This window comes from Polypterus senegalus, chromosome 4 (assembly GCF_016835505.1).
Source record: "Polypterus senegalus isolate Bchr_013 chromosome 4, ASM1683550v1, whole genome shotgun sequence".
Lineage (NCBI taxonomy): Eukaryota > Metazoa > Chordata > Cladistia > Polypteriformes > Polypteridae > Polypterus > Polypterus senegalus.
Window position 1 is genome coordinate 8,144,522 of NC_053157.1, and position 26,977 is coordinate 8,171,498.

Below are 26,977 nucleotides of genomic sequence, written 5' to 3' on the forward strand. Positions count from 1 at the left end.
ACATGACATGTATGATATTCCAACTCTCTGCACATTTAGAATCTTTAGATTTGTACTTGATGCCACTTTCATGATGAAATGCATTAAAGTGTGTATGTTACATTTTACAAATAATTTCGTTTAAATAATGAATACTGTTAATAATTACACACATGGGGGTGTCACGGTGGTGGAGCGGTAGCACTGCTGTCTCGCAGGGAGTTATGTTGCTGGTATTTCCTTCTTGTATTCCACACGGTGCTCCGGTTTCCTTCCAAAGATATACAGATTTGGGGATTTGGTGCCGCTAAAATGACGCTAGTGTATGCGAGTGCTTGTATTCACCTTGTGATGAGCTGAGGCCTCGTCCAGGGATTGTTTCTCACTCGTGCCCAATGCTTGCTGGAATGGACACATCCCTGGATTGATGGATTTAATCAATAAACATAATTTTCAGAGATATTGCAGTAAGGTGTCATCAGAATTTAATGAGTGTTCTAGGCAATTCACAACACAGAGAAGCCGAACATGTTCTCACCGTGATAATATCTCGCACTGCCACCTGGTTGATTCCTCCAGATTTACGTAAAGTACACGCACAAGTATGAACACTACAACGCTTGCGTAGCAGTAGCATCCGCTGCAGCGTGCGTCGCGTAAAGTATAACTCCGGCCTAAGATGTCATCCCGTGTTGGTCAGTACAAAAGTTTATATCCGCTGATGTTCTCCCATCAGCCAGAGCACACTACTCTTGCCTGATGGTTGCATTCTTTCATTACACCCCCCAAAAGTACGCCATATAACCCCTATTTTAAAGATAGGCCAACAGCAACACAAATGCAAAATTTTGTGAAAATCAGTTCAGACATTTATTGTGTGGTTGGTGAACAAATAGACAAATAAACATCATACGATTTTATGTATATGGGTAAAAGTACCAGTGTACTTTTGTACACTGTAATGTGAGTGCTGTGCAGAGTGGAGGCAGAACCGCTGCGTTTTTCCCAGTTGATTCTGGGGTTCGTCAGGGGTGTGTTGCGCTCCTACTCCGTTCAATGCTTGCCTGGACTGGGTGTTGGGCAAGGTCGTGAGGTCTAGCAGCTGTGGGGCATCTGTTGAAAGATTCACAGATCTTGACTTTGCCAATGATGCTGTGATCTTCGTGTAGTCAATGAAGGCTCTGATTGTGGCTCTAGAGAGACTGAGTGAGGGGTCTGAGTGTCTGGGATTGTGAGGGTCCTGAAAAAAACCAAGAGCCAGGCCTTTAATGACCTCTTGGGCACAGCCATCAGCAGTGTTTCTGTCTGCAATGAGGGTGTCGACCTCATCATTGAGAGGTTTACTTACCTCAGAGAGCATGGGAAGTCATGAGGTGACTGGACAAGGGTGCTCCCAATATCATTGCAAAAGGACAAAGGGCCAAGTCTTTACAGTCCTGGTGCTTCCTGTCTTGCTATATGGTTGCCACGTGCAAAAGTTCGCTGACGACACTGCTATCGTGGGCTGCATCAGGAGTGGGCAGGAGGAGGAGTACAGGAACCTAATCAAGGACTTTGTTAAATGGTGCAACTCAAACCACCTACAATTGAACACCAGCAAAACCAAGGAGCTGGTGGTGGATTTTAGGAGGCCCCGGCCCCTCATAGACCCTGTGATTATCAGAGGCGACTGTGTGCAGAGGGTACAGACCTATAAATACCTGGGAGTGCAGCTGGATGATAAATTGGACTGGACTGCCAATACTGATGCTCTGTGCAAGAGAGGACAGAGCCGACTATACTTCCTGAGAATGCTGGCATCCTTCAAAATCTCCAATAAGATGCTGCAGATGTTCTATCAGACGTTTGTGGCGAGCGCCCTCTTCTATGCGGTGCTGTGCTGGGGAGGCAGCATAAAGAAGGACGTCTCACGCCTCGACAAACTGGTGAGGAAGGCAGGCTCTATTGTAGGCATGGAGCTGGGCAGTTTGACATCCGTGGCAGTGCGATGGGCGCTGAGCAGACTCCTGTCAATCATGGAGAATCCACTGCATCCACTGAACAGGATCATCTCCAGACAGAGGAGCAGCTTCAGCGACAGACTGCTGCCACCGTCCTGCTCCACTGACAGCCTGAGGAGATCGTTCCTCCCCACACTATGCGACTCTTCAATTCCACCCGGGTAAGCGTTAACATTATACAAAGTTATTATCCGTTTTACCTGCATTTTTATCACTCTTTAATATATATTTTTTTTTATTTTATTGTTTTTTATCAGTGCTGCTGCTGGAGTATGTGAATTTCCCCTCGAGATTAATAAAGTATCTATCTATCTACATGGACACTATCCAGTGACCCAAGGAGAAGACTGGACTCCTTTGATACCGAGTTTCTTCAGAAAATCCTTGGGTACCGTTGGTTTGACTTTGTATTGAATGAGCGTTTGCTCATGGAGTCCCGAATGAGACACATCACCTGCATTGTGAGCGAGCGTCAGTTACGGCACTACGGCCATGTGGCGCAATTCCCCAAGGGTAATCTGGCACACGGGATCCTCGTTGTTGAGGACCCGAGTGGCTGGACCAGGCAAAGGGGATTCCCACATAACACCTGGCTGCTGCAGATAGAGGGTTATTTCCGGAGGGTGGGACTGGACCCCGTGTCTGCCCGGGGGGGGTTGACAACCAGGATCACGAGCGGTTTCTTCGTGTGGTGGGTGCAGCAACGTGCTGTTACAGTGCATGCTACCCAACCTGACCTGACCTGGTAAAAGAATGAAAAAATGTTACACTTGAAAAGTTATTTTATTATTTTGTCTTAGATGAGGTTATTAAAGAACTAATCATAGTACCTGTCAAAGAATACTACAATACAGGTACTAGAATAATTTAAAAATATTTGCTCTCTCTTGCCCTACATGTACTTTCAGAGCCCTTCCTCTGTATTCGCATGTGTCTGAACCTCACTTCACCGGCGCTCCTTTTCTTGAGCATCTTCCCGTAAAGCCTTCTTCTTAGACTCTGATTACTTTCATTGTGCCTTTCATGCCCCCTCGTCTGGTTTTATACTTTCTGTTTTTGAATGCGACTCTCTCAGCATGCGTCTTTACTCCTCCTCATGCATCTCACACTGACATTTCCTCTTTCACTGCATTGCAAAAGCCAAACTGACCAATCAGATTGCTCTGAGGGATTGGACACACAGGCCTTAGTGTTTTATTACACAGTAGATGTTACAGACCAATTTAAAAATCTCCATTGGCACCAGTTGTGCAAGCCACAATGTGATCATAAAAAGAGACCTCAGCTCTGTGCCTGAGGTTACCTCCTGGCGTATGTTATCCTTCTGGATTTGTCCAAGGTTTACAGATCGTGCCAGTACCCTTTTAATGAGCCCCAAAGGTTAAAAAAATGTAAAAGGTGGAGAGCAAGCCGGGCAGAGAACTGCAACAATTCTTTCCTTATTGTGTATTTAGGAGAGTAACTGGGCAGAGATACTAAATGTCACTCCATTCTTTGCAACAGACCTGTTTGTTGTGGTAATCGCTACATTCCATTAGCTTCACCTAAATATTGCAGGTTTGTTGCTGCTAACTGCAGGGCAGGGCTCATTTTTCATGCACCACTCTGTATTATGTAACTCTGCTGTAACCGCCTATGTCCTCCCAATGCAGAAGGCAAATTTTCATCAAATAAATAATCTATGTACAGTATTGACATTTAACAAACTCATAAAAAATGAGACCCTGTTGTGTCACTTTGCACAGCTTGAATGCCTCTCCTTCCAGCTTGTGTTCTCCAGTATCTAAACACATTTCATCAATAATGCTAAAAAGTAAGTCCTCGCTCAATTGATCTAAACTCTACAGAAGGATCATTTCTGATCCAGATCACAAGTGTTAATACTACAATCCTATATCCATTAGGCTCAAATGGTACTTGTAAGTTTTTAGAACTTTTTATGCTTATTAAAATGTATTATTATCATTATTACTATTGTTGTTGCTTTGCATCTGGCAATAATAAAGATTGGAAATTTGATTACTGGTTTAGGGCCTCTAAACTTTAAGATGTGCTGCTATGCTACAGCAGGCATGAAGTGCTTTTGCCTCCTTAGTTTGTATACATTTGGGGTCCATGGTTACCACAATATTCATAATCATTAATTATTATCCTTGATGTTGTAATTGACATTATTATAGCTGCCAATTGTATTAAGCGTACTGTACTCTACAATATACACACCGTACAGTAGAACCTACATTTAAACTGATGTCACACTATATGACTGTCTGGTTATGGGGCTGCAGTTGCTGATCTCACTGCAGAACTTTGTTGATTTAAGTGACTTAAAATCGCTGGCTGCTTCACATTTACAGACTGAGTGCTGACATTCCAGCACAGTCGTGGCTGTCCCTTTTTGTGAGAGCCAATAACATTCTGCCTGATGGAGCCAGCACTGTATGAAGGGTTAAAGGATAAGTTTGGTATTTTTCAAGTCAAAGTAATTTCTTCACAAACATGACATATATGCATTTTCCAACCACAATTGTGCTCCAAAGTCCCTTCTCATAAGGTGTACTTTTCAAGATCCAGACTTCCCATTATATATTCAAATCTAACTACGTGTAAGAATTTACATTTATTTACATAAAATTTAATCAGTAACAAATCTGGCCAAGCCTGTATGCTGCCCAAGTCTTTCTGTAACAATTTAGCTGATTCTCCATTATCTGCCCTTGCTTAGTTTGATATTATCTATAAACATAACTAGCTAATTTATTAAATTCTTGCCCAGATCATTTATTTATATTACAAAGAGCATCAGCCACCGTACTAACCCAAGGGAAACCCCATTTAACACCAACTAATTCTCAGAAAGTCCAACCCCATACACCATTACCCTTTGCTTCCTATGTTGGAGCCAATTTCTGCCTAACTACAAATCGGTGCCCTGAACTCCCACTTCACTTACTTTGATCACTAACTTTTCATGTTGGTCTCTTTCTAACCCACTTAATCCACAGCAGGTTCACAGGGGGGTACTGGAGCCTGTCTCAGCCAGCATAAGGCACAAAGCAGGAACAAACACTTGACAGGTATGGAATGAGCCCCAGACACAGACAGACGGACATCGTTTAATCACCCAACACATACATTTATTCACACTAATATATTTACAACTAAATGCACAACCCAGTGCCTCAACACCAATCACCCCAAAGTCCAGGCCTCTCTCTTCAGGCCGCCTCCACTCCTCTCCAGCAAGACTTTGTCCACTCCTCACCCGACTCCAGCCATCGAATGGAGGGAGGCGGCCCCTTATATACATGCCCGGATGGGCTCCAGGTGCTTCCCGACACTCCCCTGTGTGGCGGAAGTGCTGGCTGCGCACCCGGAAGCACTCCGGGTGTCCCTGGTCTTCTTCCCCCCAGCACTTCCGGGTGTGGCAGAAGTGCTGAGGTCCAGGGCTCCAAAGGGAGCGGGGCACCCCCTGCCGGTGACCATGGGCCCCTACAGGGTTGAGCTTCAAAGCTCTGCACCCGTGGTCCCCAAAGCAACCAGGGTGGTCGCCCCCTTGTGGTCTGGAGGAGGCACAAGCCCTCCTCCGGTCCTCTTGGGCGTCCCGGCTGGGTACCACCCCCAGCTGCATGCCACACAGATTATAAATCCATTACAGGGCAAACACACACACACCAAGGCCAATTTTGGGTCACCAATTTACCTAACTTACATATCTTTGGACTGTGGGAGGAAACTGGAGCACACAGAGGAAAACCACTCAGACAAGGGGAAGACAACGGGACGTGCTCCCTGCTCTCCTTACGAAAGGCAGAAGCATTACCACTGCTCCACTGTGTTCCCTTACATAACAAAATCCTTCTGGAAAAAAATGTAAATAAATAACATTGTATGAACCATTTTGATCATATTCTTTTCTTACTATACTTCGTCATCTCTGTATCTCTCTCTCTATTATATAAACAGTAATCCCTCGCTATATCGCGCTTCGACTTTCGCGGCTTCACTCTATCGTGAATTTTATATGTAAGCATAACTAAATATATAATGCGGATTTTTCGCTGCTTCGCAGGTTTTGCGGACAATGTGTCTTTTTACTTCCTGTACATCCTTCCTCAGTTGGTTTGCTCAGTTGATTTCATACAAGGGACGCTATTGGCAGATGACTGAGAAGCTAACCAATCAGAGCACGCAGTTAAGTTCCTGTGTGCTGAATGCAGTGTTAACCAGGAAGTCTCGTCTCACTCATTCAGCATCAACGTGTTTCGCTGTGTTTCGCACTCTTGTGCATATTCAAGCCCTTCATTATGGCTTCAAAACGGTCTGCTCCTGCTACTGCTTCAATGAGGCTATGATTCTTTTTATTTAAAAAGTAGGAAAGGAATATAAGATCTACGGCCGCAGTGTCCTTTTAACCAGGGTGCAAAATGAGTTGTAAGTGGATGCAATAAGGCAGTAGTCTGGATGGAATCTGCTTTAGGGATTTGGATTGAAGATTGAAGAACAACGGCAGTGCTACACAATCGCCTGAAGAGGCTCCTTTAGAAGAGCTGTAACGCTCTCCTTTGTTGTGCAGTAAAACTAAACTCATTGTTATCGGACAAGTCATCGTGTCATTGTTGTCGAGTAACTATAATTAATTTTCTACTTACAGTACTTAGTACATGTACGCACATTTAGTGTCACTGTACACACATTTACTGTATACAATTTTTCTTGCATTGTACGTATTTATTGCTAGTGGCCTGTCTATTGTAATGGCTGTAACATGTGATATCGGAGACACTCGATATCTTTAAAATAATATTTAGGTTTTACTGTATATAAACAGTGTATTTACATACATAATTTCAATTAATCTTACCTAATATCTAAGAGAATACAAAGGGATAATGATGTATAACTGTGCAGGGAATATTTATAAACAGTGTGGGAGAGTTTATAAGGGCTTAAAATATATAAAAATAACTATACAAACATATGGTTTCTACTTCGCGGATTTTCACCTATCGCGCCTGGAACGCAACCCCCGCGGTCGAGGAGGGATTACTGTATACAGACTGGCTTTGCGTTATGACAAAGAATAATGACAAAATATTTCAACAAAAATAAGAAAGCCCTAACCCAGAGCGTCATTTAGGATGACTTATCAGCAGGTATGACAAAATTTGTAACCATTGTTAGTTACTCTGTTTCTGTTCAAAATGGTATGTGAAGTGCAACAGGTTGGAAGATGGTAGAGAAGGAAAAGTGCAAACCCAACTACACACGGGAGTGTCGAGGCGTTTCAATTGATGAGAGCTCTGGGGCTTGCTGGATGATGAGATGGAGATCAGCTCAGTGTTTGTGTGTGACTGAAGAGTCGAAATAAACTTGCTACTCAACAAGTATGCCTGTTCTGCATGGCATAAAAATTCAGATGATGATGCAGGGGGTAGTCAGCCACGGTAATGGAGGTCCACAGTGGCTGCACATTTTTATTCCAATCAGTTTCATAATTAGAAGCCATGCCTTGCAGATAATAAAACTATATATATATATACACATACACGCGGCAAAAAAAGAAACGTCCCTTTTTCAGGACTGTGTATTTCAACAATAATGTTTTAAAAATCCAAATAACTTTACAGATCTTCATTGTAAAGGGTTTAAACAATGTTTTCCATGTATGTTCAATTAACCCTAATCAATTAATTAACATGCACCTGTGGAATGGTCGTTAAGACCTTAACAGCTTACAGAAAGTAGGCACTTAAGGTCACAGTTCTAAAAACGCAGGACACTAAAGAGACTTGTCTACCGACTGTGAAAGATGCCCAGGGTCCCTGCTCATCTGCGTGAACGTGCATTAGGCATGCTGCAGGGAGGCATGAGGACTGCTGAATAAATTGCCATGTCCGCACTGTGAGACGCCTAAGACAGCGCTACAGGGAGACAGGAAGGACAGCTGATCATCCTCGCAGTGGAAGACCACGTGTAACAACACCTGCACAGGATCGGTACATGCAAATATCACACCTGCGTGACAGGTACAGGATGGCCACAACAACTGCCCGAGTCACACCAGGAACACACAATCCCTCCATCAGTGCTCAGACTGTCCGTAATAGGCTGAGAGAGGCTGGACTGAGGGCTTGTAGGCCTGTTGTAAGGCAGGTCCTTACCAGACATCACCAGCAACAACGCCGCCTATGGGCACAAACCCACCTTCGCTGGACCAGACAGGAGTGGCAAAAAGTGCTCTTCACTGGTGAGTCACGGTTTTGTCTCACCAGGGGTGATGGACGGATTCGTGTTTATCGTCGAAGGAATGAGCGTTACACCGAGGCCTGTACCCTGGAGCGGGATCGGTTTGGATCGATGACTAGGGCCATTCCCCCCAGAAATGTCCAGGAACTTGCAGGTGCCTTGGTGGAAGAGTGGGGTAACATCTCACAGCAAGAACTGACAAATCTGGTCCAGTCCATGAGGAGGAGATGCACTGCAGTACTTCAAGCAGCTGGTGGCCACACCAGATACTGACTGGTACTTTTGATTTTGAGCCTCCTTCATTCAGGGACACATTGTGAAACATTTTTAGTTTATGTCTTATGGTGTTGACTCTTTTAGTGTTCATACAAATATTTACACATTAAGTTTACTGAAAGTAAAAACAGTTGAAAGTCAGAGGATGTTTCTTTTTTTGCTGAGTGTATATATATTATATATATATATATATATATATATATATATATATATATATATATATATATATATATATATATATAAAAGGCAAAGCCCTCACTCACTCACTCACTCACTGACTCATCACTAATTCTCCAACTTCCCGTGTGGGTGGAAGGCTGAAATTTGGCAGGTTCATTCCTTACAGCTTCCTTACAAAAGTTGGGCAGGTTTTATATCAAAATTCTACGCGTAATGGTCATAACTGGAAGCAGTTTTTCTCCATTTACTGTAATGGAGATGAGCTTCAACGCCGTGGGGAGTTTCGTGTGACATCATCACACCTCCCACGTAATCACGCAGTACATAGAAAACCAGGAAGACCTCAAAAAAGCGCTGAAGAAAACATGCATTATATAATTGAGAAGGCAGCGAAACAATAAGAAGCGAGTTCTGCTACTTGAAACAAAGCACGATGTAAACCTACACTTTAAATTAAGTTCATAGACAGGCTGCCGCTGGCGTTTGTAATTTAGTGCCTGCCCATATAAGGCCGTCCGTCAGCGGCAATCCAATAGCAAACTGCCACGGGTAAATATTCACGGGTGAAGGACTGTGCTTATGGAGAGGAAGATGAGATGGTCAGGGTGGTGTTTGACACAAACTCAGCGAAACTGCCAGAGAAAGTTTTAAGTGCCAGGACTAAGGTAACATTAAATACAGCCATGGACATAGCACGAGATGGCACCAGCACAGCTGGGAACCTTCGATGCATGTACACCGAGTGGCTCACGTGAACTGGCGCAGTGCACAGATAAAAGCAACAGTTCCAAAGAGCTGAACAAAACCGAATTACACAATTGAAAAGGCAGCAAAAATATGAAGCGCCTGATAAGCATATTCATAAATCCAGCTACTGCGGAAACAAAGCACACGGTGGAAAAAGTCAATGTCCGCTAAAGGAAGACAGTGTAAAAAACCCGTGCATGCAGTGTGTCAGGTCTCAGATAAAGAAGAAGACGAGCTGTTTATTGATGCAGTAAGAAACGAATCGATGAATGAAACCTGTCATCTTTACAACGATTGACAAACACAGAATGTAACTTGAACACAACACATCCTACAAATACGAACCTGATTGAAAGAAATAATGATAATCAAATCCTTGATGACAGCAACACTCAGTAACACTCACAAAACAAATACTGTATATTGATAGTCATGTTACGTTATTTTTATAATGTTCCCTTTTCTTTTTCTAGCTTTTTTAACACACTACTTCTCCGCTGCGATACGCGGATATATATATATGTACATATATATATATCCCGATCTACATACTCGAATAATGGATACTTTATTCGCCATCAATGATTGTTTTGGTAAAGCCATACTCATTCATTAGATGAACGGTAAAAAAGTAAGAGCGAGGGGAGGATGACTCATTGAGGCATGCAGGCTGTAGTCTTGCGTCAACTCTATCTGAATTGCGATCACATTTGAAAAATATATCTTTTCAAGTTCTATTTAGTCCATATGTGTCAAACTCAAGGGCAGCGGGCCACATCCGCCCAGCGTGTAATTATATCCGCCCGAGATCATTTTATATACTGTATTATTGTTATTAAAGCCGGGTATATGAAGCGCTGGTAACACAATAAACTACAGATCCCATAATGCAGCGCTTCAGCTGCCTTGCATCAGGGTAACCTGAATGCAATTCAGAAGATACAGAAAACAGCATAATTAAATAAGAATCTGACACTTCAGCGGACGTTTTAACCCATGCACAATCACAAAGTGATTTCAAGTGAAGCTGCTTTTATGGGAGACACAAATGCACCAGTTCACCTTGCCCCACTTTCCCTGTTGCCAAGTACTGTTAAACCAAGTCGTCACTACGGTGTTCCCAAATACGCACTTTGCTGATAAACTGAGCGCACTGCGCACTGAGTTTGCACGGCGCTTTGGTGACTTTGATGAACAAAAAAAGTCCGTCTACATGCGGCTCGAACCTTGTGCATGTTTGGTAGCACATATCTGTGTGAGAAGCTCTTCTCAGTGATAAAGACTAACAAAAAGCACACAGGAGTCGTCTCACTGATGAGCACCTGCAATCCATCCTGAGAATCTCCACAACACAGAACCTCACAGCAAACAGAAACGAACCTGTGGCCAAAAAAAGATGCCAGGCGTCCAGCTCTAAAATGACATATGAGCAAAGACAACTGAATGATTTGATTTGTTATTGCACGTAAGAGGGGAGTCAACCGTTTTAACAAACAGCGTATTGCACTGATACGAAATAGCTGTGTGTGTATATGTAGATATGTATGTATATGTATATATATGTTTATATATGTGTGTGTGTATATATGTATATATATATATGTATTTGTGTGTATATATGTGTGTGTATGTATGTAGATATATATGTATGTATATATGTGTATATGTATAGATATGTATATATATATATATATATATATATATATATATATATATATGTGTGTGTGTGTGTAAATATATATATATATATGACAACAACACTCATCACTCACAACAGTGACAAAACAATTACATTGACAATCAGGTTACGTTATTTTCAAAATGTTTCCTTTTTTCATTGCTTCTTTAACACACTACTTCTCCAAGCTGGTATTTTTAGTATATATATATATATATATATATATATATATATAGTGGCGAGTGGCTGGGGACACCCAAGAGGACCGGAGGAGGGCTTGCACCTCCTCCAGACCACAGGCGACGCCCTGGTTGCTTTGGGGACCACGGGTAGAGAGCTCGGAAGCTCAACCCTGTAGGGGCCCGTGGACACCACCAGGGGGCGCCCCGCTGCCTTTGGAGCCCTGGACCAGGTGTGGTGGAAGTGCTGGAAGGAAAGAGGACCAGGGACACCCGGAGTGCTTCCAAGTGCGCAACCGGCACTTCCGCCACACTGGGGAGTGCCGGTGGAAGATTGCCGAGAAGCACCTGGAGCACATCCGGGTGACTATAAAAGGGTCCACCTCCCTTCATTTAGGGCTGAAGTTGGGTGAGGAGAGGAATTGAGCTTGGAGAAGAGAGTGGAGGCAGTTTGAAGAAAGGAAGAGAGTGTGAGTGTGTCTGGGGCTCGTTCCACAATATATATATATTATAAAAATAAAAAAGTCTGTCTGTATGTCTGTCCGCTTTTCAAGAGTGAACTAGATTTAGATAAGGTTTTCTTCTGTAATTTTCTTGAACATTCCAGTTGATTTTGCAACGTCTCTCATCACGCAAAGTACCATAATTTGCTTGCGGCAGCGATTTATTTGCACAAATCCAAGAGAGAGAGGCTGCAGACCGAGGAGAGGGGGAGGCAGAACCTCAGGAGTAGGGAGCCGGGCTGGGCCATCCTCACTCAGACACCTGCCTCCGCTCGAATCGCTCTACCTTTCACCACTTGGTCGAGTGGACCTTTCCTCTGCTTAGCTAGCTATACCTGTTTGTTCAGCAGATATTATCATGTAGAGATTGTTAAAGAGTAACATTTGATGTTTCTGAGAGAGAGATCACAGCTACGTGTGTTTTAGAGGGTTCCTGCTGACTGGGAGCGATATCACGGCCAAGAGCTCTTCTTCCCACGCATGGGACGCTCTCCCATCAGAGTTGAACACTATTAGATACAATGGCAATGTTTGACGTTGGAGTGTACCTCCCTTCCGCTTGACCAGAGATACCTTGCCAACTTTTTACATTTTTGCCAAAGAGATCTCACCCCGATAGCAAATCCAAAAATAAAAAATATTGTATATCAAGAGGCCCTTTGAAACAAAAAGCTAACAATATAAATTCTTCCCAATACAAATTATAACATTTTTTTCTTAATTGATTTTTAAAGTTTGTCATGTTTCACTACCACACAGCCAGAGCCACAGTGAACAGCTAGCAGAATATATTAGTGAAATACAACATTCCTCCAATGAACTCATGCTACCTGTTTCTTTAAACTCCTGTTCTTTACATGTGCTACTCAATCTTTTCCTTAATAACTATTTCTATTAATTTCTCTGAGATGCATGTTAAGCTTAATGACCTGTAGTAACTTGAATCAACCAAAACACCGTTTTTATACATTAGGATAACATTTGATAGCCTCCAAGCTCCAGGAATTCCCTAAGTGTGCAGAGATATTCACAACATATATGTGTTAAGGGTTTATACAGGCACCTGGGGTACAAGATCAGAAGGGGAAAAAAAAAACATTTTTTATATGAAATTCTTTCCTATGGAAATAGGATTGCATACTTTCCACATTTTCCCCATCCCAAAATGATCGATAAAAGCAAAGTCTCCAATAACCAACATACTGAACTTGCAATAGCTACTTGTCATTGCTCCGCCCACTCACCTCAAAGCTCATGTATAACTGGTTAGGGTCAAAGTGGTTTGGGACTGATGGCCATCTGACAGTAGGATTCGTATCCAGCCCCAGTCTGTACTCCTCTCTTTACTAACAAGATTCAGAGCTCCAGCCAAGCACAAAAGCAAATCTATGGGCTGGTATTAGATTAGACAGTGCTGTGAAACTGTCGTCTTAGCTTTGCAAGATTGGAATTGAATCTTAGGAGTATATTTCAGTATAACAATTATCATTTGTTATGACAACTCCCAAAAGCATCAAGACACATGCAGAGATTCAGCAGTAAATGGTGTACAAAACAAGAGCTTTTACATAGTGGCTATTACTTAAAATATTACTTTTACTTTTCTTTAACAGTTTGGCTTGTAAATGAAACTGCGATTGTATAATATATTTTGTAACAAACACAACCTCCAGTAATTAATTTTTAATGAACCTGTTCATATCAGAGCACAGAACACTGTTTTAACATGTTGGAGTAAGTGTCAAAGGTATTCTGACAAGAAGTATGGGAACAACATGCATCAGGACCACAAGGCTCTGCAGAAAGTGGTACAATCAGCTGAACGCATCACTGGGTGTGCACTCCCCAACTTCCAAGACATCTACACCAAGAGATGCTGACCCATAGCAAAGAAAATTAATTCTGACACCAGCAATCCCAACAACGGCCTCCTTTCTCTGCTGCAGTCAGGTAAATGTTGTAAGATATGGACGGCCATGTACCCCGGCCAATACCCCCAAGCCGCCAGGTGGAGCCCTCCTTGCAGCATGGAGGTCCCCAGAAGACCAGCAGGGCATTATGGACCATGTAGTTTTTATGCACCGCCCTGCTGGATGCCATGGGGGCCACGAGGGAGCTGCAGGGAGGACCAAGAGTTCTTCATGCCCTATGACCCGGAAGTTCGTCATAGGAAGAGCGACGGGCTTCCGGGGTGAGAAAAAACATTATTTACCCTGACCCGGAAAGAATAAGGACTTGTGGACTGTTGGGAAGGAACACCTCCGGGTCAGGGAATATAAAAGGACTGTGGGAGCTCCCAGACGATGAGCTGAGTTGGGAGGCAGGGTGGCTAAGCGTCTGGGAGAGTGGAGGATTATTATTATTGTTATTATTATTATTATTATTATTATTGGAGTATTTGGGAGTGGAGGGTGCTTTGTGCACATTATTGATATAATAAATATCATTATTGGACTTTTACCTAGTGTCTGACGTGGTGTCTGAGGGTGCAAGGGTGCGAGCAAGCATCTTAATCTGTTACAATGTCTAAAGTCCAGTTCACAGAGTCTGTGGAGGAGTTTCTGACCACAGTCCATCAGCATCCTGAATAAGGAAAGCGTCTAGGAATGTATACAATACAATACAATTTACTTTTGTATAGCCCAAAAATCACACAAGGAGTGCTGCAATGGGCTTTAACAGGCCCTGCCTCTTGACAGCCCCCCAGCTTTGACTCTCTAAGAAAACAAGGAAAACTCCCAAAAAAAAACAGTAGGGAAAAAAAAATGGTTCAAAGAGAGGTAGGTTGGGCGTGCAGTGGGTGTCAAAAGAAGGGGGTCAATACAATACAATACACAGAACAGAACAAATCCTCAATACAGTATAAAAATAAAAATTTTAGAAGTACGGAGCAGAATTTCACAATGGATGACATCACATAACATGATTTGGAATTGTTTATAATCCTGGAGACCTCATCCATCAAGCTGCCTCCTCCATTTGGCAATTCCACAGCTGAAACAGTGCTGGGCCAGCCAATCCGATGAAAGGACCTTACTTTCCCATGATCCCAGCGATCCTCCATCAGGGATGATTTTACCATAAACAGGCACAACAGGACCACATGCCATGTTGTTAACTCTCTCACATTAAGTTATTTAAGTCATCTATTTAGTTATTAGTATTATTTACTAATTATTATTATTATTATGATTTAATACCTATTTATTAAGTTTGCAGGTGATACCAAGCTAGGTGAATTGGCAGATAATCTACAAGTGGTTGAATCATCACAGAGGGAATTGGACAGCATACAGACTTGGGCAGATTTGTAACAGATGTAATTTAATGTCAATAAGTGAAAAGTATTACACATAGGGAGTAAAAATGTGAGGTTTGAATACACAATGGGTGGTCTGAAAATCTAAAGTACACTTTATGAGAAGGAGTAAGGAGTCATTGTGGACAAGACACTATCAACTACCAGACAGTGTTTAGAAGCCATTAAGAAGGCTAACAGACTGTCAGGTTATATAGCGCCTTGATGTGTGGAGTACAAGTCACAGGAGGTTCTGCTTAAGCTTTATAACACACTAATGAAGCCTCATCTGGAATTCTGTGTGCAATTTTGATTTCCAGGCTACAGAAAGGACATAACAGCGCTAGAAAAAGTCCAGAGAAGAGCAACTCGGCCGATTCCAGAGCTACAGGGGATGAATTATGAGGAAAGATTAAAAGAGCTGAGCCTTTACAGTGTAAGCAAAAGGAGATTAAGAGGCAACACGATTGAAGTGTTTAAAATTATGAAGAGAATTAGTCCAGTGGATCGAGACAGTCACTTTAACACTAGAATTACCAGAGTCTACGAAAAAAAACTCATAGATCCGGCCCACCTTAAAACTGTTGGCACCTCTCCGCCAGCGTCTTTTGTCTTCTAAATGTGCCGATTAAGACGAGCAGCAAGCAACCGGCTATTCCATCCCCACCGTCGCAGAACGTTCAATAAGTTTTCCCAGCTCATGCCTTGTTTGATTATCAGGGAGTGGAACTGAACTGCTGGAGTTTTAGAGTGGAAATAATAGATCGTTATTTGGAACACATGCATTTCACGTGTGTTCTGTTTCTACAGTAATCTGTGTAAACACATTGTTAAAACAGAAACTTTTTCATATTTTAGCAATATCCATCCATCCATCCATTTTCTAACCCGCTGAATCCGAATACAGGGTCACGGTGTTACAAAATGTAGGCATAAACTATAGAATGTGTGAAGCCTGATTTCCAAAGATCAAATAAACACTTTCACAAAAGGCTCAAGAATGACACACCAGCTTTTGTGGTGTAGCGCTAAGATTTGCTGTCTCAGAGCACAGCAGACCTGCCGTGCCTCAGAGACCTGAGTTCGATTCCCCGCTGGGGCAAAAGTGTTATTTTTTTTTTTTTCTTTCTTTTTAACCTCAAACGGACATAAAATTTATAAATTTGGGATGCACTGTCAATTAATGAGATCATTATATTTTCATGTGGGATGATCCTTTTAAAATATTTTTTAACAACTGAGATTGCAATTAACATGAACAAGTGTCCTTATAACTGTTCTTATTTTTAAGTTCTGTAAGACACACACTATCAGACAGATCACTGAACAATGCATAGATAGATAGATAGATGTAACGGAACCATGTCAGCGAACCTCAAACATGATCACAAAGAGTCCCGGGTTCAAATAAAGGATGGATTAATAACCAAATTCCTCCACAAAGTAGCAAAAGCACAAGTCATTTCTCTCCATAATAACTCTCCTCACAATTTCCCTCACCACCGCACTGCCCTCCTCCAGTCAAGTTTTGTTCCACGTCCTCCCAGCGCCGACTCACCTGGACAAGGGAGTGCGGTCCCTTTTGCTAAGGACTTGGGAGTACTTCTGGTGCCAGGGCCACGGCCTGATGGAAGTACTTTCGGGTCATACAGAAGTCCCACTTATTAGGAAAGGCATCCCCCTGCAGAGCCCCCTTGTGGCACCTATGGTTCCAGGAAGGGCTGTGATGCTGGACTACATCTCCCAGCATTCCCTGCTGGTTCCTAAATGGGCACCGATACAGAGGACCGCTACTATCTTGTGTCCTGTGGGAATAACCTGTCCCCTGCAACATCTTTAATTTCTGCTGGGCTGTCTGTTGCTTCCGGGTCTGGCTCCTTCCTCTCTCCAGGTCGGGATCCACATCCAACCCATGTGGCATTTTCAAGAAATAGATAGCTTTAAGTTTTAGTATATAGTTCGCAGGATTGGATTGGGATGGATGGATAGATGAAACTTAATGTGTGTCCAGAGGGGAATTTGGCTTTTTACAGAAGCTCTTTAAATAAATACATAAATAGATAAACAAATATACAGTATATACAAACACACACATACAATATGGTCTGAACACAAACCCAAATAAATGAAAAGAAAAAGAATTTAAAAAGACTGAAAACTTGACTTGGCAGTCCTGTTCACAGTGACGCATTATGCAGGCATATGACCATTTTTATATAGGAGCCCAAGTCTCTTTTCTTGACACACTTCTTCTGAGTGTTAGTGTATCTGAGAGAGGGTGTGTGGAATTGTTCATAATAGCACTCAGTTTTGTTCTGATTCTAAAGCAGGGGACCCCAACCCCTGGTCCGCGGCCCACTAGTGGGTCGAGAGAACTGAATGCAATGGAGACTCGCTCAGTGAAGTGGTACAGCAAAATGGCTGCCCCTTCACTGAAGAAACTTTTCAGAAAGCTAGGCGGTCGGGGCTTTGCAGTGGCACAGAGAGAGGAAAGAGACCGAGCTGAGGAGAGATACGAGCACATACTACAGGTATTTACACTACAGGCATACAGGCACTATTGGGCACCCCCCCCCCTTTACCCACTCTGCAGATTCAGCATCCAGCCAGGCTGGAGGATCCCGAGGAGAAAAATCTGAGGCAGCAGTGGAGTAGCAGCATGTGGGGCGGAGGCAGAAGATACCCGTTGTTCAAGTTGGCAGATAAAGTGGCTGCATTCAAAGCCAAACTTGATTTATGGGGCCGACAAGTGAACTTTGGGATTTTTGATATGTTTCAAATGTTAGCAGAGGTTGTTAAAGATACCAAGCCTGGGCCTTCTTTCTCTCAGCTGGTGTATGATCACCGAAGTCAGCTTTCAATAGAGCTTGAGCATTATTTCCCAACCACAAAAGACCCCCGAAACGGGAAGGAATGGATCCATGACCCATTTGTGAATAAACCAGGTGAATCAACTTTGCCTGTGCTTGAAAAGGATCAACTGCTTGAGGTTGCAAATGATGGTGGCCTTAATAGTATGTTTGAGACAACTTGAAATCTCCATATGTTTTGCATTAAAGTCAAGGCGGAATATCCTGAGGTTGCCACAAAAGCACTGAAAAGTCTGCTTCCATTTCCAACATCCTATCTTTGTGAGGCAGCATTTTCAGCAGTGACAGCAACCAAAACGAGATTACGGAGTAGACGGAACATAAGCAACACACTTCGCGTGTCACTGTCATCCATTGTCCCCAGATGGGATCATCTGGTTACAGGAAAACAAGCTCAGGGCTCCCCCTGAATCTGCATTATGGTAAGTTGTATAATTTCTATTACGATATTATAACTAAATATTAGAAATGCAATTTAAATTGTGTATAAAACTGCCCTACGATCCCGCCTCGAATCTGCCAATTCCTGGAAAAATTTGCTTCTATAAAAGCAGTCCTTGGCATCAAAAAAGTTGGGGACCACTGTTCTAAAGAGTGTCCCCCATAACTGAGTCTGCTCTTTAATTAGTTTGTTGATTCTTAAAGTAATGTTACCAGACCACCACACCATGGCATAGAAAATTGCGCTTGCCATCACGGAGTTGGAGAAGATGTGAAAACTGTTAAATTGTCGGATTACTTTTTAATTTTGGAACAAATAACCTTCCATATTAAATAGGCCAAAATCTAACAATTCACCAGGACCAGATAAAATTTACCAAAGAGTGCTAAAAAGAAATTAGTGCGTATTGTCACTAATAGCTTTTCATACTTTAATCCTATTATCACTTCTCCCTCTACAATTTCCATGTCACCAAGTATCTCCTGAAAAGTCCCAGTTACTTCTGTGATGTGATCAATTTCTTCATACATATATATCTTAAAAAAAAAAAAAATGCAAGTTCAAATCATTTCCTCTTTCACTGAAGAACTGAATGGTTTCCTGTTAAAATAACCCGCACCTTCGGACAGGTCTGTGGAGTGACTCTGACTAAAGGGTGTACAGTAATCCCTCCTCGATCGCGGGGGTTGCGTTCCAGAAGCCCCCGCGATAGGTGAAAATCCGCGAAGTACAAACCATATGTTTGTATGGATATTTTTATATATTTTAAGCCCTTATAAACTCTCCCACACTGTTTATAAATATTCCCTGCAGTTATACAGCATAATCCCTTTGTATTCTCTTAGATATTAGGTAAGATTCATTGAAATTATGTAAACACACTGTTTATATACAGTAAAACGTAAATATTATTTTAAAGATATTGAGTGTCTCCGATATCACATATCTTACAGCCATTATGATAGACATGCCACCAGCAATAAATACGTACAATGCAAGAAAAATAGTATACAGTAAATGTGTGTACAGTGACACTAAACGTATGTACATGTACTAAGTACTGTAAGTAGAAAATTAATTATGGTTACTCACCAACAATGACACGATGACTTGTCTGATAACGATGAGTTTAATTTTACTGCACAACAAAGGAGAGCGTTACAGCTCTTCCAAAGGAGCCATTTCAGGAGATTGTGTAGCACTGCCGTTGTTCTTCAATCCAAATCCCTAAAGCAGATTCCATCCAGACTACTGCCTTATTATATCCACTTACAACTCGTTTTGCACCCTGGTTAAAAGAACACTACGGCCGTAGATCTTATATTCCTTTCCTACTTTTTAAATAAAAAGAATCGTTGCCTTCAACAAATCCAAAACGTTTACCTTTTCGGCAATCGTTAACATCTTCCGTTTGCACTTGGGCACGGCCACTGAAGCAGTAGCAGATCATTCTGGAGCCATAATGAAGGGCTTGGCTATGCACAAAGATAAACACAAAAGAGCACAACTCTTTACACAGCGAAACACGTTGATGCTGAATGAGCGAGACAAGACTTCCTGGTTAACACTGCATTCAGCGTGCAGGAACTTAACTGCGTGCTATGATTGGTTAGCTTCTCAGTCATCTGCCAATAGCATCCCTTGTATGAAATCAACTGGGCAAACCAACTGAGGAAGCATGTACAGGAAGTAAAAAGACACATTGTCCGCAGAACCCGCGAAGCAGCGAAAAATCTGCGTTATATATTTAGTTATGCTTTCATATAAAATCCGCGATAGAGTAAAGCCGCGAAAGTCGAAGCGTGATATAGCGAGGGATTACTGTACTTGCATTAAGCACCTTTGCTCTGCACCAGGCTCAAACACGATTGTGCCCCCTTCCCATACCCCCTCCACTGGCCTGCACTTAATGTTTGGGGCCCTGGCAAGCATGCTTTTAATCAGGACCATGCAACTTTGTGTAAAGCCAAAACATCGTGTGACAGCATACACGTCAAAATGATTTGACTTATTTTTTTGGTTGTTTTGGAGTTACAGATTACTGAGTGTGCAGCGCAGTGTTTTGCCATTAATCGAGCTGCACATCCAAGAAGATTTTTACGGCGACAAATAATGTTAAGGGAGGAATTTGCGCCTTTTCTTGCCAACTACAATTCACGTTCATCTGTAAGGTGAAAATAAAAACCTGTTTTTAACTCAAAAGATAGTGCAATTCTCATTTCATTCAATATCTGACTTGTCACATCATTAACGTCATTCGGGCACGTTTAGCGATCACACTGTTCCCGAATGTTACTGAACCGCACTCTGACCCACCTCATCTAAGCAGGCCAGGGTACGGTACGAAGCGATCACACTAGTCAAACGAACTAGACCCTGCGGGGTTACATGTAAACAAACGTGTTCAGGCACGGAAAGAATTGACATTGTGAGTACACCTTATATGTAAATTGAAATATGAGTTAAAAATGATTCAATTAAACTATATTTTCTTCTAGGATTTGGATAAAAATATAACTTCTTTTTAATTTTGTAACTTATGTTTAATGTGACTCAGGGTTTGACAGCCATAATGGCATTACTGCAACCTTTAAATCCAAAACTTTAACAGGTTAGAGCAGGGGTTTCCAACCTGGGGTGTGACAAAGAGGAAGGCTGCATCGCAATTTATCAGACACGCTGTCTGACTTTATCGTGGTGAAGTCCGTATTTTGCAGTGTGCCATCATTTGTAGGTCATTTGTTAATTAGTACTCCTTTTCTATAAGATGACAAGAATCTGCAGAAATGCACATTCTCGCGGGTCCCTGGCTGCAGGCATAGCATTTGTAAAGGCGAATAACTTTTTAAGAGAATGGAATTTGGACCTTGCAGTGATCCATGGAAAAGGCCAAGATCTAGTATTGATTTTTCTGCGAGCCTTGATAAATGAAACGTCACTGATTTCAAGGCCTGACTGGCATTTTTGCCTATCAAGAGAGACTGAATTGGATGCAACACCAGCTGCTTACACTAAGCCCATCTCTCCTGCTGGTGGTCCTGGCAGTAGCGCAGCCATTTTAACTGTGCGGCACCTCTGTTTTTGAACTGTGTTATCTGGAGACAAAGCTCATTGACTGTTTTTCACTGGTGGCACCCAGTGCTTCATGGGGGTCTCCAATTCACAAACCTCCAAAATTGCTGGTCTTGTGTCACTTTCTTGCAACGCGTAATGCTTCACCGGATACCATACTACCCAGATCGTCAACCGAGTGTCTAAGCTCCATGGGACGCGTAACACATTTACAAGATTATTCAGATTTAGAAATTATAAATTTATACATTTTATGCACCCCATTAAAAGGTCTGTTTTTTGTTTTTTTTTTTAAATCAACTTGTTCCACTGTGGTGCTGAGGTGTCACCCACTGCACTCAGGTCCCAATCCACGGCACATGCTCTGCAGTACCATATGTGGTTCAATTTGTGGTCCAAACAAATGAGAAATTTAACTTCTTCATCTTCAAATGTGGTATTATTTTTGTGGGGAGTGCAACCATAAATCAAACATTTTCTTGTGGTGTGGGGTATAGAAATGTTTGGGAACCACTTGGTTTAGAGTTCTAAAAAGCAGTCCAATGATTCACGCTGGCAAGGATGACACGCCTCATATCTGCTGTATGTATACCGTGTGTGCTTTCAATCAAAACAGTAAACATGCTAATCGAATTACAAATTGAGGAGTCGGAGTCGAAGGTTTAGTGTGCCAATTCCACAGCTCTGCATTCGGACCTAGCAGCGGCTGCCCAAGTGAATTAGTAGCGGTTCGGAGGGCACCTGACATGCAAGACTGGGCAGCTTCAAATGCGATGGTATTTTCGTAAGGGGCCCAACCATAAATCAAACATTTTTCTAGGGGTGTGGGGTATAAAAACATTTGGGAACCACTGGTTTAGAGCGTTAAAATGTAGTCTGATGGTTCACGCTGGCAGGGATGACATGCCTTGTATCTGCTGTATATCTTGTGTGCTTTCAATCAAAACAGTAAACATATTAAGCAAATTACAAAGTGAGGAGTCGGAGTTTCCACAGCCCTACATTCGGACCTGACAGCGCTTGCCCAAGTGAATTTGTAGCGGTCTGGAGGGCAATCAATGTATATGACTGGGCATCTTCAAATGGGATGGTATTTTCATAGGGGGTCCAACCATAAATCAAACATTTTTCTAGGGGTGTGGGGTATAAAAACATTTGGGAACCACTTACTTAGAGTGCTAAAAAGTAGCCTGATGATTCACGTTGGCAGGGATGACACGCCTCATATCTGCTGTATGTATACCTTGTGTGCCTTAAATCAAAACAGTGAACATATTAATCAAATTACAAATTGAGGAATCAGAGTCGAAGGTTTAGTGGGCCGATTCCACAGCCCCGCATTCAGACCAGGCAGCGGCTGCCCAAGTGAATTTGTAGCAGTCCGGAGGGCACTTGACATGCAAGACTAGGCATCTTCAAATGCGATAGTATTTTCGTAGGGGGTCCAACCATAAATCAAACATTTCTTTGGGGTGTGGGGTATTGAAATGTATATGAACCACTGGTTTAGAGTGCTAAAAAGTGGCCTGATAATTCACGTTGGCAGGGATGACACGCCTCATATCTGCTGTATGTATACCCTGTGTGCCTTAAATCAAAACAGTAAACATATTAATTGTTACGGCTGGCTCGTAAGTCGCAACATAAAACTGACACAACACCACATTCTTGGGGAAAACTCCATTTATTTACCCAAAAATAAGAAAAGTTTACATAACAAAACTAGACGTCTAGGGGTGTAAATAAAATTTTACACGTGCGAGTAATTAATAGAAAAGCTAAAAAGAGGGGAAAGAAAACACACAAGCAAACACAAAACCTGACTCCCCTCCAAAGGTATAAAACAGGTTTTTATACATCATGACCCTCCCAGAGGCTTAATTAGTGATTAATATCACCTGTTGCTCAGCCAGCGCTTTCACTTCCCACAAAACCAGCAAAGGAGCAGTACACAGGCGTAACATAATCAAATTACAAATTGAGGAATCAGAGTCGAAGGTTTAGTGGGCCGATTCCACAGCCATGCATTCAGACCTGGAAGCAGTTGCCCAGGTGAATTTGTAGCTGTCTGTTGGGCACTCGGCGTGTAAGACTGGGCATCTTCAAATGGGATGGTATTTTCGTAAGGGGCCTAACCATAAATCAAACATTTTTCTTTGGGTGTGGGGTATAAAAACATTTGGGAACCATTGGTTTAGAGCGCTAAAATATAGTCTGATGGTTCACGCTGGCAAGGATGACATGCCTTGTATCTGCTGTATATCTTGTGTGCTTTCAATCAAAACAGTAAAAATATTAAGCAAATTACAAAGTGAGGAGTCGGAGTTTCCACAGCCCTACATTCGGACCTGACAGCGGTTGCCCAAGTGAATTTGTAGCGGTCTGGAGGGCAATCAATGTATATGACTGGGCATCTTCAAATGAGATAATATTTTCATAGGGGGTCCAACTGTAAATCAAACATTTTTCTAGGGGTGTGGGGTATAAAACATTTGGGAACCACTTACTTAGAGTGCTAAAAAGTAGCCTGATGATTCACGTTGGCAGGGATGACACGCCTCATATCTGCTGTATGTATACCTTGTGTGCCTTAAATCAAAACAGTAAACATTTTAATCAAATTACAAATTGAGGAATCAGAGTCAAAGGTTTAGTGGGCGAATTCCACAGCCCCGCATTCAGACCAGGCAGCGGCTGCCCAAGTGAATTTGTAGCTGCCTGTAGGGCACTCGGCGTGTAAGACTGGGCATCTTCAAATGGGATGGTATTTTCGTAGGGGGTCCAACCATAAATCAAACCTTGTTCTAGGGGTGTGGGGTATAGAAACGTTTGGGAACCACTGGTTTAAACTGCTAAAAAGTCGCATGATACTCAAAATGGCAGGGATGACACGCCTCATATCTGCTGTATGTCTACTCTGTGTGCCTTAAATCAAAACAGTAAACATATTAATCAAAATACAAATTGAAGTATCGGAATCGAAGGTTTAGTGGGCCAATTCCACAACCATGCATTCAGACCTGGCAGCAGTTGCCCAAGTGAATGTGTAGCTGCCTGTAGGGCACTCGGCGTGTGAGACTGGGCATCTTCAAATGGGTTGGTATTTTCGTAGGGGGTCCAACCATAAATCAAACCTTGTTCTAGGGGTGTGGGGTATAGAAACGTTTGGGAACCACTGGTTTAAACTGCTAAAAAGTCGCCCGATACTCAAAATGGCAGGGATGACACGCCTCATATCTGCTGTATGTATACCTTGTGTGCCTTAAATCAAAACAGTAAACATTTTAATCAAATTACAAATTGAGGAATCAGAGTCAAAGGTTTAGTGGACCGATTCCACAGCCCCGCATTCAGACCTGGAAGCAGTTGCCCAAGTGAATTTGTAGCTGCCTGTAGGGCACTCGGCGTGTAAGACTGGGCATCTTCAAATGGGATGGTATTTTCGTAGGGGGTCCAGCCATAAATCAAACCTTGTTCTAGGGGTGTGGGGTATAGAAACGTCTGGAAACCACTGGTTTAAACTGCTAAAAAGTAGCCTGATGATTCACGTTGGCAGGGATGACACGCCTCATATCTGCTGTATGTATACCCTGTGTGCCTTTAATCAAAACAGTAAACATATTAATCAAATTACAAATTGAGGTGTCTGAGTCGAAGGTTTAGTGGGCCGATTCCACAGCCATGCATTCAGACCTGGAAGCAGTTGCCCAAGTGAATTTGTAGCTGCCTGTAGGGCACTCGGCGTGTAAGACTGGGCATCTTCAAATGGGATGGTATTTTCGTAGGGGGTCCAACCATAAATCAAACCTTGTTCTAGTGGTGTGGGGTATAGAAACGTCTGGGAACCACTGGTTTAAACTGCTAAAAAGTAGCCTGATACTCACGTTGGCAGGGATGACACGCCTCATATCTGCTGTATGTCTACCCTGTGTGCCTCAAATCAAAACAGTAAACATATTAATCAAATTACAAATTGAGGTGTCTGAGTCGAAGGTTTAGTAAGCCGATTCCACAACCCCGCATTCTGACCTGGCAGCAAGTTGCCCAAGTGAATTTGTAGCTGCCTGTTGGGCACTCGGCATGTAAAACTGGGCATCTTCAAATGGGATGGCATTTTCGTAAGGGGCCTAACCATAAATCAAAACATTTCGTTGGGGTGTGAGGTATTGAAAAGTACAGGAACCACTGGTTTAGAGTGCTAAAAACGAGTCTGGCAGGGATGACATGTCTTGTATCTGTCATATGTATACCTTATGCGCTTTAAATCAAAACAATAAACATGTTAATCAAATTACAAATTGAGGAGTCGGAGTTTCCACAGCCCTGCATTCGTTGCCCAGGTGAATTTGTAGCGGTCTGGAGGGCACTCGGCAATGTAAGGCTGGGCACTTCCCGGCTCTGCCACACAGATCACATTTAAAGGCGGCGGGATTTAAAGCACCCAACACGGAAGTGGCGCGGAGGCAAGGCAACGTGTCAGCAGCAGCCTCCAGATCCGGCTGCACAAGTCTGCGTTTGCGACAGACGCACACATACATACGTGTACATATATGCAATGAATGCACATCCTGTGCTCCGTGATGGGGAAGCCGTTAGCCTACACCAACTGACACGCTGCCAATAAAAACTATATGAATGAAAATCACGTGTGATCGTCTCCTCCCGACTGGCACTCCAACGCTCGTTCAAACGCCAGGTACGGCAGAACACGCCGAGAAGTCTGCCACGCGCCAACACTATCTTGATAAACCTTAACAGCCCATGAAAAGACCGTGCCAACACTGCGCCCTAGCCAGACGCTAACATTTTATGAAGAGTTTAATTCAGCGGTTCGGGTTGCTCACCTCCTTTCACTCCCGTGGCAGGCTCCAATTTTGCTAAAGCAATAACCAGTACTATTCCAATGATAAACCATTCCTTCCGTATCCTGTCCAAGATGCCCATTTTGTTTTGCCTCAAGACCAAACGTTAGGCTCGGTCTGGCCTTACGAAAGTGGCGTTTCTGTGAGATCCGAATCTCGACCGTCTCTGGTAAGTTGTAACAGACGCACACCGGCCGAAAAAAACTGGCGCTCTGGCTTATTTCCTTACACACGGAAGGGCGCCATGATTACCGTATAATACGCAGAAAGTGCGCACAAGGAAAAATGCAAATGCACTCCGCCCCTGAGCAGCAAGAAGTGATCGTTTTAAATATTTTATAAACGCAGTGTGTTACTCATCCTTGATTACGTGTATTTACTTATTTTGGAAATTTTTTGATAATCTGCGTTATTAAAACGGAGACACAGTTCTAAATTGATATCGTTTATATCAGGCAATTTACGGTAAGCTTTATATCGTTAGGCTGCCAGTTCTGCTCGCTGTCATTGCCTCCACTGCGATGGTGACACATCTGTGTGTGTGTGTGTGTGTGTGTGAATAAGTGCTTCGGAGGGAACTGCAAAAAGTAAAACGTCCTTCTTCAGCAGTGCTCAATCATTCGATTTCATGTAAGTGCCTCA

At 42.7% G+C, this 26,977-nt stretch overlaps 1 protein-coding gene across 2 annotated transcripts in view; it reads right to left on the reverse strand.

Moving 5' to 3' along the window:
• LOC120527122 (sodium/bile acid cotransporter 7-like) overlaps positions 1-26,573 on the reverse strand; it is a 181,528-nt gene extending 154,955 nt beyond the window's left edge. For both annotated transcript variants that reach the window (XM_039750215.1, XM_039750216.1), the window contains exon 1: positions 26,318-26,573. In XM_039750215.1, the coding sequence (XP_039606149.1) occupies positions 26,318-26,417 (100 nt within the window). In that variant the 5' untranslated portion in view covers positions 26,418-26,573. The remainder of the gene's footprint in view (positions 1-26,317) is intronic.
• Positions 26,574-26,977: the final 404 nt, after the last annotated feature.